The following is a 14,291-nucleotide window of genomic DNA, read 5'->3' as shown; positions in this document are numbered from 1 at the left end:
GGGCCGGACCCCGTGTGCAAGAAACCTGTGATCCTCCCACAAAATGACAACATTACATTTTCACAACACACAGGGTTTTTAACTAGCATGGCAATTGTAATAAATCCCAAAAAAGCTGGACTGAGAGGCAAGCTGGAGAATATTTAAATTCAGCCATTTTGTTCTAGAATTAAAAATTCCAAGAATTCACACATTAACATTCAGTTACCATTACCCCCTCCCCCATAGCGCACCGCAAGCACTCACCAGACTACGGGTCCTCTGCCGCAGGGCGAGACAAGCAAAGGAGACAGTGAGGGAAATATCAAGGAATAAAATAGACAGTTAAACACAATGTCTGAGAAAGAGAGACAGTCGGAGAGCAAGAGCCAGATGCAGAAATTCATGTTTCTAATGCCCACATATTGTCTCTTATTGCAGTCTGTTGAGTATAAGCCAAAGAGACATTAATTATTGAAATAGAGCGTTTAAAGAGAGAGTGACAGAAAGATATCCCTAGAACAAGTCTGAAAAAGAGACAATTTGTGCAGTGGTGTATTTTGAATTTGTGCGGCCCCCAATCTAAATTTGCTCCGCCCCTTCCTGTCCAGGCAGCGTCTTTTCATGTTTAAGACCAACACGCAGTTTAACTGACAGACACACACACTCACTGACAAATTCACAGACAGATGCACACTGAGAGACACATGCACTCACTAACAGATACACACTGACAGTCACACACAAACACTGAAAGACAAACACTAACAGATGCAGACATTCACTAACAGACACACTCTCACAGACACACAGATATTCACTCACAGACACACAGACAGACACCAAGATACTTACAAACTCAAACACATTGTCTAACACGCCAATTTATATGTAATTTAATTTTCATTTACATCCACCCAGCCTACCTTTGGGAGAGCTGGAGTGGATTCTTCCCTGGGGCTGGCCCCTGCTGCTGGGTAGGCATGAAGGCACAGGCGGCAGGCAGGCACAGGTAAACGGGCCGGCGGTCAATCAGCCACTGCGGGCGGCGAGAGAGCACTGTCATCTGAGCTCTTCCTGCTCAGCTCCCTCGCGCGCCTTGCAGTGGTGCCAGGAGCCGGAATATGATGTTATATTCTGGCTCCCGTCATAACTGCAAAGCACGCAGATGACAGTGCTCCCTCGCCGCCCACATTGTGAGAAGCTTGAACGCCTCTTGGGGGGGCCCTGAGGTGGCCAGCCGTCCAGCTCTTGGGTCCCCCACAAGAGAGGCTAACAGGGCACATGCCAGGGCGCTTGGGAGGGCGGTGTTTTTTGCCGTCCCCCTGAAAGTTCCGCCCAAGGCAAATGCCTTGTTAGCCTTGTTAAAAATACAGCGCTGATTGTGTGAGATGTTGTCAGAGAGACAGACAGTAAGCAGTAAGGCAGGTACCTTGCTTTGTGCTTCTTACTGGAGTGTTCAGGAGAGCAAAGAAAGAAAGGGAAAAAGAGGAGACATTGTCACTGAAAAACAACAAAACCATCTGAAGGAAAGGATGGGAGACACAGGCGGGGTGCGGGGAGACACACACAGGCGGGGAGACACACACAGGCGGGGAGACACACACAGGCGGGGAGACACACACAGGCGGGGAGACACACACAGGCGGGGAGACACACACAGGCGGGGAGACACACACAGGCGGGGAGACACACACGGGCGGGGAGACACACACGGGCGGGGAGACACACACGGGCGGGGAGACACACACGGGCGGGGAGACACACAGGGGCGGGGAGACACACACGGGCGGGGAGACACACACGGGCGGGGAGACACACACGGGCGGGGAGACACACACGGGCGGGGAGACACACACGGGCGGGGAGACACACACGGGCGGGGAGACACACACGGGCAGGGAGACACACACGGGCAGGGAGACACACACGGGCAGGGAGACACACACGGGCAGGGAGACACACACGGGCAGGGAGACACACACGGGCAGGGAGACACACACGGGCAGGGAGACACACAGAGGCAGGGAGACACACAGAGGCAGGGAGACACACAGAGGCAGGGAGACACACAGAGGCAGGGAGACACACAGAGGCAGGGAGACACACAGAGGCAGGGAGACACACAGAGGCAGGGAGACACACAGAGGCAGGGAGACACACAGAGGCAGGGAGACACACAGAGGCAGGGAGACACACACAGGCTGGGAGACACACACAGGCTGGGAGACACACACAGGCTGGGAGACACACACAGGCTGGGAGACACACACAGGCTGGGAGACACACACAGGCTGGGAGACACACACAGGCTGGGAGACACACACAGGCTGGGAGACACACACAGGCTGGGAGACACACACAGGCTGGGAGACACACACAGGCTGGGAGACACACACAGGCTGGGAGACACACACAGGCTGGGAGACACACACAGGCTGGGAGACACACACAGGCTGGGAGACACACACAGGCTGGGAGACACACACAGGCTGGGAGACACACACAGGCTGGGAGACACACACAGGCTGGGAGACACACACAGGCTGGGAGACACACACAGGCTGGGAGACACACACAGGCTGGGAGACACACACAGGCTGGGAGACACACACAGGCTGGGAGACACACACAGGCTGGGAGACACACACAGGCTGGGAGACACACACAGGCTGGGAGACACACACAGGCTGGGAGACACACACAGGCTGGGAGACACACACAGGCTGGGAGACACACACAGGCTGGGAGACACACACAGGCTGGGAGACACACACAGGCTGGGAGACACACACAGGCTGGGAGACACACACAGGCTGGGAGACACACACAGGCTGGGAGACACACACAGGCTGGGAGACACACACAGGCTGGGAGACACACACAGGCTGGGAGACACACACAGGCTGGGAGACACACACAGGCTGGGAGACACACACAGGCTGGGAGACACACACAGGCTGGGAGACACACACAGGCTGGGAGACACACACAGGCTGGGAGACACACACAGGCTGGGAGACACACACAGGCTGGGAGACACACACAGGCTGGGAGACACACACAGGCTGGGAGACACACACAGGCTGGGAGACACACACAGGCTGGGAGACACACACAGGCTGGGAGACACACACAGGCTGGGAGACACACACAGGCTGGGAGACACACACAGGCTGGGAGACACACACAGGCTGGGAGACACACACAGGCTGGGAGACACACACAGGCTGGGAGACACACACAGGCTGGGAGACACACACAGGCTGGGAGACACACACAGGCTGGGAGACACACACAGGCTGGGAGACACACACAGGCTGGGAGACACACACAGGCTGGGAGACACACACAGGCTGGGAGACACACACAGGCTGGGAGACACACACAGGCTGGGAGACACACACAGGCTGGGAGACACACACAGGCTGGGAGACACACACAGGCTGGGAGACACACACAGGCTGGGAGACACACACAGGCTGGGAGACACACACAGGCTGGGAGACACACACAGGCTGGGAGACACACACAGGCTGGGAGACACACACAGGCTGGGAGACACACACAGGCTGGGAGACACACACAGGCTGGGAGACACACACAGGCTGGGAGACACACACAGGCTGGGAGACACACACAGGCTGGGAGACACACACAGGCTGGGAGACACACACAGGCTGGGAGACACACACAGGCTGGGAGACACACACAGGCTGGGAGACACACACAGGCTGGGAGACACACACAGGCTGGGAGACACACACAGGCTGGGAGACACACACAGGCTGGGAGACACACACAGGCTGGGAGACACACACAGGCTGGGAGACACACACAGGCTGGGAGACACACACAGGCTGGGAGACACACACAGGCTGGGAGACACACACAGGCTGGGAGACACACACAGGCTGGGAGACACACACAGGCTGGGAGACACACACAGGCTGGGAGACACACACAGGCTGGGAGACACACACAGGCTGGGAGACACACACAGGCTGGGAGACACACACAGGCTGGGAGACACACACAGGCTGGGAGACACACACAGGCTGGGAGACACACACAGGCTGGGAGACACACACAGGCTGGGAGACACACACAGGCTGGGAGACACACACAGGCTGGGAGACACACACAGGCTGGGAGACACACACAGGCAGGGAGACACACACAGGCAGGGAGACACACACAGGCAGGGAGACACACACAGGCAGGGAGACACACACAGGCTGGGAGACACACACACACAGGCGGGGAGCAAGCTTAACATGAGAGGATTTTGCAATGTCTGTTTCCAGCCCGTTGTGAAGTGCGACGTTTTGGCATAACTTTGGTTTGTGAACATAGGGTGATGGCTGACATTTAAATAAAAACGTCAGAGTCTGTAAAGGTGTTCAAACAGCTACTAGATACATATTTGCAAAAACAGAATATTTAATTATGTAATCTTTCAATGTAGGGTAAATGCTTCTTGATCCAAGGATAAATCTGACTGCCATTCTGGGGTCAAGAGGGAATTATTTTCCTAGTTTGTTGCAAAATTGAAAGCGCTTCAGACTGGGTTTTTTGGACCAACAGCAAAAACCAAAAGTGAGGAAGGCTGAACTTGATGGACACATGTCTCTTTTCAGCCTATGTAACAATGTTAAAGGTGGAAAGGAAGGCAAAGGAAAAATTGTAAATACATTTTGCCAAGGAATAACTCACTTTCTGAGCAGCCGCTCCCCATACAATGGGATGAAGTACGGGAAAAGGTAGGGAGAGACGCAGGTAGATATCAGGAGGCAAACGAGACACAACAGCAGACTGCGGCACACTCTCCAGAACCAGCAGAGACTCTGTTTGAAAAAAGGAAGAGGCATCACATAGACATATATAGGATGGGCAGTCTAGTGGGCTCTAAAAGAACAGACAAAAACAAATGAAAAACAAAACACGTATAAAAGTTCTAACCACAGATGGCACCCACCCACCACAAACATCAGAGTTTCTTTCTTGAATCAAACTTACATAAACCACAGTGCATGGGAAGGGAGGAGGCACCTAAACTAGTGTTTTTAAATTGTCAGGTAAACCGAGCACAGGGTGGACCCAGGGCGAGCTGCCGGGTAAACCGAGCACAGAGTGGACCCAGGGCGAGCTGCCGGGTAAACCGAGCACAGAGTGGACCCAGGGCGAGCTGCCGGGTAGGCTCTTTTCCTATAACTCTCATCTCTCTCTCTCTCTCTCTATCTTCATGTTCCTCACTCATCTTTTCTCTTCTCCCCCCTAAACTATCCTTTCCCCCCAGTTAATCCCCCTCTTTATTTCTCATGAAAATGTTTAGAGCTGAATATTATACGGTTTACACTTAAAAAGAAAAAAACAAGTAAAAAAAAAATATATATAGTAATTAAAAAGCGCTAACAATGTCTAATAAATCAAATTTAAAAAGCAGCACATACAAAGTGCAATATCCCCTTCTAGATTTACACTTGTTAAATTATTGTGTGACACAGAAGGCTCTATTGTGACTTATAAAGAGTGAGTAATTCACAAACGGAGGATACCCCACTCACAATTAGGATCCAGGTGCTTATCAGGACCGGGGTTAGCAAAACCCAGTTTAGTAGGTAAAATAAATGAGGTCCAGGCACTCAGGATTGCTGCAGGAAGGCAGGTTTATGTATACAGAGACCTTTATTAAGCTATGGATATATTAGCTTGATAAAGGCCTCTGTGTGGGCCAAAACGTTGCACTTTTTGTTCCAATAAACCTGCAGCAATCCTGAGTGCTGGACCTCATTTATCTTATAAAGAGTGAGTGGCAATTGGAACATGATTTACAAAGTGGCATTTATATAAAGCGTTGTGCCTTTATGGTTTTCCTTAGCAGAACTACCCTCATATATTGAATACTTGCATTTGGCAGATTAGAGGAGATCTTCTGGGTAGATCTCATGCTCAAGGGAAGTTCTTTGTATTTGGGATTTTATTTGGAGGTTTTGATTGTCACTATATATATTTCCCTTTATAAAATGAACCTTGTTACACCCCCATGGCTGTCAATCATACCGTCGGTCCTGTTACTTCCTGGTTGGGTTAGCTCAGTGGAGATAGCAATTGCCCAGAGCACACCTGCCTTCAGGGCCAATCTTAGAGTCACTGGCACATGGGTGCAATATAATTTTTTTTTTTTTAATTCTTTATTTTTTGTAGTGCAAGGATGAACGTACATGTTGAAGAAGATGGAGTAAAATTACATGGATACAATATTGCTTATCCAGTTATGGTTCGTGAAAACATTGCACTCTTTTTTTTTGGTTAACTTGTGTGAATACCAATAAGAGTTCACTTTTACAGACTGGCACATGGGTGCAATATTATTTTTGGCGCATCCAGGTGGGCATGTCTACACTGTTAACTCCTTCCCCTCAACTTCACCATGTCACATGCCACTCACTTCCTACAATGCCAGCTTTGTGTCCAAATAGCTTATAAGTGCCTAATATTGGGAAGGGCACAGGGTGTGGGCTGTACCTGAGGAGTTAGGGGTTGTAGTAGGTGGTCTGGGGCAGTAGTGGAAGGCTAGGGGCTGTGGTAGGTGGCTTGGGTCAGTGGTGGAAGGTTAGGGGTTGTAGTAAGTGGCTTGGGGCAGTATTGGAAGGTTAGGGGTTGTAGTAGGTGGCTTGGGGCAGTAGTGGAAGGCTAGGGGCTGTAGTAAGTGGCTTGGGGCAGTAGTGGAAGGTTAGGGGTTGTAGTAAGTGGCTAGGGGCAGTATTGGAAGGTTAGGGGTTGTAGTAGGTGGCTTGGGGCAGTAGTGGAAGGCTAGGGGCTGTAGTAAGTGGCTTGGGGCAGTAGTGGAAGGTTAGGGGTTGTAGTAAGTGGCTAGGGGCAGTATTGGAAGGTTAGGGGTTGTAGTAGGTGGCTTGGGGCAGTAGTGGAAGGCTAGTAAGTGGCTTGGGGCAGTAGTAAGTGGCTTGGGGCAGTAGTGGAAGGCTAGGGGCTGTAGTAAGTGGCTAGGGGCAGTAGTGGAAGGTTAGGGGTTGTAGTAGGTGGCTAGGGGCTGTAGTAAGTGGCTTGGGGCAGTAGTGGAAGGTTAGGGGTTGTAGTAAGTGGCTTGGGGCAGTAGTGGAAGGTTAGGGGTTGTAGTAAGTGGCTAGGGGCAGTAGTGGAAGGTTAGGGGTTGTAGTAGGTGGCTTGGGGCAGTAGTGGAAGGCTAGGGGCTGTAGTAAGTGGCTTGGGGCAGTAGTGGAAGGTTAGGGGTTGTAGTAAGTGGCTTGGGGCAGTAGTGGAAGGTTAGGGGTTGTAGTAGGTGGCTTGGGGCAGTAGTGGAAGGCTAGGGGCTGTAGTAAGTGGCTTGGGGCAGTAGTGGAAGGCTAGGGGCTGTAGTAAGTGGCTTGGGGCAGTAGTGGAAGGTTAGGGGTTGTAGTAAGTGGCTTGGGGCAGTAGTGGAAGGTTAGGGGTTGTAGTAAGTGGCTAGGGGCAGTATTGGAAGGTTAGGGGTTGTAGTAGGTGGCTTGGGGCAGTAGTGGAAGGCTAGGGGCTGTAGTAAGTGGCTTGGGGCAGTAGTGGAAGGTTAGGGGTTGTAGTAAGTGGCTAGGGGCAGTATTGGAAGGTTAGGGGTTGTAGTAGGTGGCTTGGGGCAGTAGTGGAAGGCTAGTAAGTGGCTTGGGGCAGTAGTAAGTGGCTTGGGGCAGTAGTGGAAGGCTAGGGGCTGTAGTAAGTGGCTAGGGGCAGTAGTGGAAGGTTAGGGGTTGTAGTAGGTGGCTAGGGGCTGTAGTAAGTGGCTTGGGGCAGTAGTGGAAGGTTAGGGGTTGTAGTAAGTGGCTTGGGGCAGTAGTGGAAGGTTAGGGGTTGTAGTAAGTGGCTAGGGGCAGTAGTGGAAGGTTAGGGGTTGTAGTAGGTGGCTTGGGGCAGTAGTGGAAGGCTAGGGGCTGTAGTAAGTGGCTTGGGGCAGTAGTGGAAGGCTAGGGGCTGTAGTAAGTGGCTTGGGGCAGTAGTGGAAGGTTAGGGGTTGTAGTAAGTGGCTTGGGGCAGTAGTGGAAGGTTAGGGGTTGTAGTAGGTGGCTTGGGGCAGTAGTGGAAGGCTAGGGGCTGTAGTAAGTGGCTTGGGGCAGTAGTGGAAGGCTAGGGGCTGTAGTAAGTGGCTTGGGGCAGTAGTGGAAGGTTAGGGGTTGTAGTAAGTGGCTTGGGGCAGTAGTGGAAGGCTAGGGGTTGTGGTAAGTGGCTAGGGGCAGTATTGGAAGGTTAGGGGTTGTAGTAGGTGGCTTGGGGCAGTAGTGGAAGGCTAGGGGCTGTAGTAAGTGGCTTGGGGCAGTAGTGGAAGGTTAGGGGCTGTAGTAGGTGGCTTGGGGCAGTAGTGGAAGGCTAGGGGCTGTAGCAAGTGGCTTGGGGCAGTAGTGGAAGGTTAGGGGCTGTAGTAAGTGGCTTGGGGCAGTAGTGGAAGGTTAGGGGTTGTAGTAAGTGGCTTGGGGCAGTAGTGGAAGGTTAGGGGCTGTAGTAAGTGGCTATGGGCAGTATTGGAAGGTTAGGGGTTGTAGTAGGTGGCTTGGGGCAGTAGTGGAAGGCTAGGGGCTGTAGTAAGTGGCTTGGGGCAGTAGTGGAAGGTTAGGGGTTGTGGTAAGTGGCTAGGGGCAGTAGTGGAAGGCTAGTAAGTGGCTTGGGGCAGTAGTAAGTGGCTTGGGGCAGTAGTGGAAGGCTAGGGGCTGTAGTAAGTGGCTTGGGGCAGTAGTGGAAGGCTAGAGGCAGTAGTGGAAGGTTAGGGGTTGTAGTAGGTGGCTAGGGGCTGTAGTAAGTGGCTTGGGGCAGTAGTGGAAGGTTAGGGGTTGTAGTAAGTGGCTAGGGGCAGTATTGGAAGGTTAGGGGTTGTAGTAGGTGGCTTGGGGCAGTAGTGGAAGGCTAGGGGCTGTAGTAAGTGGCTTGGGCAGTAGTGGAAGGTTAGGGGTTGTAGTAGGTGGCTTGGGGCAGTAGTGGAAGGCTAGGGGCTGTAGTAAGTGGCTTGGGGCAGTAGTGGAAGGTTAGGGGTTGTAGTAAGTGGCTTGGGGCAGTAGTGGAAGGTTAGGGGTTGTAGTAAGTGGCTTGGGGCAGTAGTGGAAGGCTAGGGGTTGTAGTAGGTGGCTTGGGGCAGTAGTGGAAGGCTAGGGGCTGTAGTAAGTGGCTTGGGGCAGTAGTGGAAGGTTAGGGGTTGTAGTAGGTGGCTTGGGGCAGTAGTGGAAGGCTAGGGGCTGTAGTAAGTGGCTTGGGGCAGTAGTGGAAGGTTAGGAGCTGTAGTAGGTGGCTTGGGGCAATAGTGGGGGACAATGCACCTCTTTCTGCTGAGCGCCTGGGCACTGTGAACATCAGGAACCGGCGTACGACCGTTCCTGCCTTACAAAGACTTCTCATGGAGCTGCATTGGAAAGTCTGTGATTGGACAGCCACAGAAAGTGTGGGCGGGGTTAGAAGGGGAGGAATTGAAAAGGCTGCAGAGAAGAAATCTACAGCTTTTTCAAACTGCTTTTAGATATACACAGAATGAAAAAATACATCATTTAAATGCATGCACATTTTCATTTGGGGTGTCTAATAAACAGTGTATTTTTTACTTGGTATGGGAAGTGTTCCTTTAATGTTCATCTATTTGGACAGCTTATCTACAATAAAATTCTTAAATTGCAAAAAAACAAAAACCCCACAAAACTCACCAGCCGCTGTCCTTTTACCGCCTGGAGGTAAGTGGTAAAACTTATCCATGGACCAAATATGACGGTGCCCACAAAATAAACGTAACCCATGAACTCCACGGGAGATGGGATAGAGCGAACAACACCTCGGTCAACATCGAACCCCAAAGACACGGCTTTCATTGCCACAATCATCTGAGCACCTTACAGACCAAGAGAGAGAGTATTACCTAATTACAGAGCGAGACAGCCCAGAACAGAGTGTACAGACACACCTTACAGACCGAGAGAGAGTATGAACTAATTACAGAGCGAGACAGCCCAGAACAGAGTGTACAGACACACCTTACAGACCGAGAGAGAGAGTATTAACTAATTACAGAGCGAGACAGCCCAGGACAGAGTGTACAGACACACCTTACAGACCGAGAGAGAGTATGAACTAATTACAGAGCGAGACAGCCCAGAACAGAGTGTACAGACACACCTTACAGACCGAGAGAGAGTATGAACTAATTACAGAGCGAGACAGCCCAGGACAGAGTGTACAGACACACGTTACAGACCGAGAGAGAGTATGAACTAATTACAGAGCGAGACAGCCCAGAACAGAGTGTACAGACACACCTTACAGACCGAGAGAGAGAGTATTAACTAATTACAGAGCGAGACAGCCCAGGACAGAGTGTACAGACACACCTTACAGACCGAGAGAGAGAGTATGAACTAATTACAGAGCGAGACAGCCCAGGACAGAGTGTACAGACACACCTTACAGACCGAGATAGAGAGTATGAACTAATTACAGAGCGAGACAGCCCAGGACAGAGTGTACAGACACACCTTACAGACCGAGAGAGAGAGAGTATGAACTAATTACAGAGCGAGACAGCCCAGGACAGAGTGTACAGACACACCTTACAGACAGAGAGAGAGTATGAACTAATTACAGAGCGAGACAGCCCAGGACAGAGTGTACAGACACACCTTACAGACTGAGAGAGAGAGAGTATGAACTAATTACAGAGCGAGACAGCCCAGGACAGAGTGTACAGACACACCTTACAGACCGAGAGAGAGAGAGTATGAACTAATTACAGAGCGAGACAGCCCAGGACAGAGTGTACAGACACACCTTACAGACCGAGAGAGAGTATGAACTAATTACAGCCCAGGAGAGAGAGCAACAGACAGAGCGAGACAGCCCTGAAGAGAGAGCACAGACAGAGCAGGATAGCCCTGAAGAGAGTGCACAGACAGAGCAGGATAGCCCTAAAGAGAGAGCAACAGACAGAGCGAGACAGCCCTGAAGAGAGTGCACAGACAGAGCGAGGACAGCCCTGAAGAGAGTGCACAGACAGAGCGAGACAGCCCTGAAGAGAGAGCAACAGACAGAGCGAGACAGCCCTGAAGAGAGAGCAACAGACAGAGCGAGACAGCCCTGAAGAGAGTGCACAGACAGAGCGGGATAGCCCTGAAGAGAGTGCACAGACACACTGAGACAACCCAGGAGAGAGAGTGCAGACACACCAAGACAACCCAGGAGTGTGTGCACAGACAGAGCTAGACAGCCAAAGAGACAAGAGTGCACAGACTGAGCGATATAAAGGGAAAAAAGGAAGATAACCCAGAAGAGAAGGCACACAAAGACCGAGACAGCCAAGGAGAGAGTGCAGTGCACGGACACAAAGAGGCAGCACAGTAAAGGGAAAATAGACAGAGACAGTCAAGCAGAGAGTGCACAGACACAGACAGCGGAGGAAAGTGAATATAGACAGAGACTGCGCAGGAGAGAGTTGCCCGGGTGAGCGTGCACAGACAGGTCTAGACAGCCCAGGAAAGGGAAGATAGACAGAGAAAGGCCAGAAGAGAGTGCAGAGGGCCTGGAGAGTATAAAGTGAGTTAAAATGATGTGTGTTACAGGATAATGAGTGACGGGGAGAGGTAAACAGAGACACCATAGATACAAAGCGAGGACGATAGGGTAAGCACATGGAAATAAATATACTCACCTCTCATCTTGTGCCAACTGACGGTATCCACCATGTGCATCTCCCTGTGGGTTAAAACAGACTAATTAAACCACAGGTGTGGGTATACAGTGCCAGGAGAAACCGCTTAAATATTGCCAATGACGGAGAATGAGAAAAAACGTATTCTGTACATTTCCTGATACAGGCAGAGGGTCAGACAGGTAGCGGGTGTACATATTCTGATACAGGCAGAGGGTCAGACAGGTAGCGGGTGTACATATTCTGATACAGGCAGAGGGTCAGACAGGTACCGGGTGTACATATTCTGATACAGGCAGAGGGTCAGACCGGTGCCGGGTGTACATTTCCTGATACAGGAAGAGGGTCAGACCGGTGCCGGGTGTACATATTCTGATACAGGCAGAGGGTCAGACCGGTGCCGGGTGTACATATTCTGATACAGGCAGAGGGTCAGACAGGTACCGGGTGTACATATTCTGATACAGGCAGAGGGTCAGACAGGTACCGGGTGTACATATTCTGATACAGGCAGAGAGTCAGACCGGTGCCGGGTGTACATATTCTGATACAGGCAGAGGGTCAGACAGGTACCGGGTGTACATATTCTGATACAGGCAGAGGGTCAGACAGGTACCGGGTGTACATATCCTGATACAGGCAGAGGGTCAGACAGGTACCGGGTGTACATATCCTGATACAGGTAGAGGGTCAGACAGGTACCGGGTGTACATATCCTGATACAGGCAGAGGGTCAGACAGGTACCGGGTGTACATATCCTGATACAGGTAGAGGGTCAGACAGGTACCGGGTGTACATATTCTGATACAGGCAGAGGGTCAGACCGGTACCGGGTGTACATATCCTGATACAGGCAGAGGGTCAGACAGGTACCGGGTGTACATATCCTGATACAGGTAGAGGGTCAGACAGGTACCGGGTGTACATATTCTGATACAGGCAGAGGGTCAGACAGGTACCGGGTGTACATATTCTGATACAGGCAGAGGGTCAGACAGGTACCGGGTGTACATATTCTGATACAGGCAGAGGGTCAGACCGGTGCCGGGTGTATATATTCTGATACAGGCAGAGTGTCAGACAGGTACTGGGTGTACATATTCTGATACAGGCAGAGGGTCAGACAGGTACCGGGTGTACATATTCTGATACAGGCAGAGGGTCAGACAGGTACTGGGTGTACATATTCTGATACAGGCAGAGGGTCAGACAGGTAGCGGGTGTACATATTCTGATACAGGCAGAGGGTCAGACCGGTGCCGGGTGTACATATTCTGATACAGGCAGAGGGTCAGACCGGTGCCGGGTGTACATATTCTGATACAGGCAGAGGGTCAGACAGGTACCGGGTGTACATATTCTGATACAGGCAGAGGGTCAGACAGGTACTGGGTGTACATATTCTGATACAGGCAGAGGGTCAGACAGGTACTGGGTGTACATATTCTGATACAGGCAGAGGGTCAGACAGGTACCGGGTGTACATATTCTGATACAGGCAGAGGGTCAGACAGGTACCGGGTGTACATATTCTGATACAGGCAGAGGGTCAGACAGGTACCGGGTGTACATATTCTGATACAGGCAGAGGGTCAGGATGTTTCCAGATGTATATTTGGGATTCTTACCCCATGAGAAGGTAAATGAGGATAGTAACGGACAGCAGGACCCCCCGGTGCTGGGAATGGCGGCACAGGAAGAGCACCAGGTAACACAGCAGGCTGAGAAGGACCACCCAGATCATCTGTAACTGGAAGAAATGATAGAGACAGAAGAAGCCGCCTGCCAAGGTTAACAGGTGCTTGAAATGGGGAGGGAGGGCTGCGGACATGCCCAGGGGTACAGAGAGACATGGCGTGAAAGACGTGATGGAACAAGGGAAAAAAATAATAATGGAAAATAAGAACCAAAAATCCAGAGCGCTCCCATTGCAGCCTGCTAAACGTATCATCAACACGAACACAGGACGGAATCCCATCTAGCACCCCAATAATACAGACACACAGTACCCTAAATATTACGAACTAAAAATGTTCTCCTTGTCAAATACAATGCTGCTGTGAGGGGAATAAAAGAAGTATCAACACTCTAACGAAAGCACACAGCGGGTTTTAATAAAGTAAAGGTACTCACTAAATGAGGACTAATCCCATCTAAACCAATCTATACCAAGTAGCCAAATCCTGCCAGTGATCAATAAATGATGGCTCACCAAATCTCCACAGCACCCTGCAGACCAGGCAGATCGCCAGGAGCACCCAGATCTGCTCGATTCCTTGCTGCACCGTCGGGAACACACAGCCATCCAGCAGCTGCTCATAAAACTCCCTGCGGCTGAAGGCAGCCATGTCGGATCCCCGGGTCCCAACCTGTAGGAACAGAGAACAGCGCTCAGCACCAAACTACACGGCTAAAACATGCATTCACTGTACGATCAGCTCGAATAATCATAATCCACTCAATAGAATAAGATATACAGTCACAATCCAATCTCACTAATATGAAATCTACAGCCACAATCCAATCTCACTCGAGTGAAATCTACAGTCACAATCCAATCTCACTCGGGTGAAATCTACAGCCACAATCCAATCTCACTAATATGAAATCTACAGCCACAATCCAATCTCACTCGGGTGAAATCTA

At 51.2% G+C, this 14,291-nt stretch overlaps 1 protein-coding gene across 4 annotated transcripts in view; it reads right to left on the bottom strand.

Moving 5' to 3' along the window:
• The window catches only part of PORCN (porcupine O-acyltransferase), a 33,482-nt gene that overhangs the window by 11,723 nt on the left and 7,468 nt on the right, over nucleotides 1-14,291 (bottom strand). The window contains exons 3-9 of one of the 4 annotated variants that reach the window (XM_063433136.1): nucleotides 13,858-14,014; nucleotides 13,274-13,466; nucleotides 11,645-11,688; nucleotides 9,654-9,835; nucleotides 4,696-4,826; nucleotides 1,412-1,429; nucleotides 247-261 (exon numbers count right to left, since the gene is read on the bottom strand). In XM_063433136.1, the coding sequence (XP_063289206.1) occupies nucleotides 247-261; nucleotides 1,412-1,429; nucleotides 4,696-4,826; nucleotides 9,654-9,835; nucleotides 11,645-11,688; nucleotides 13,274-13,466; nucleotides 13,858-13,993 (719 nt within the window). In that variant the 5' untranslated portion in view covers nucleotides 13,994-14,014. Of the gene's footprint in view, nucleotides 1-246; nucleotides 262-1,411; nucleotides 1,430-4,695; nucleotides 4,827-9,653; nucleotides 9,836-11,644; nucleotides 11,689-13,273; nucleotides 14,015-14,291 lie in introns of those variants that run through there. The other 3 variants (XM_063433135.1, XM_063433139.1, XM_063433138.1) reach the window with 3 other exon arrangements.

Source organism: Pelobates fuscus, chromosome 9 (genome assembly GCF_036172605.1).
Source record: "Pelobates fuscus isolate aPelFus1 chromosome 9, aPelFus1.pri, whole genome shotgun sequence".
NCBI classification, from domain to species: Eukaryota; Metazoa; Chordata; class Amphibia; order Anura; family Pelobatidae; genus Pelobates; species Pelobates fuscus.
The sequence above is the reverse complement of the archived record's forward strand: the minus strand, read 5'-3'. Positions and strand labels throughout refer to the sequence as shown.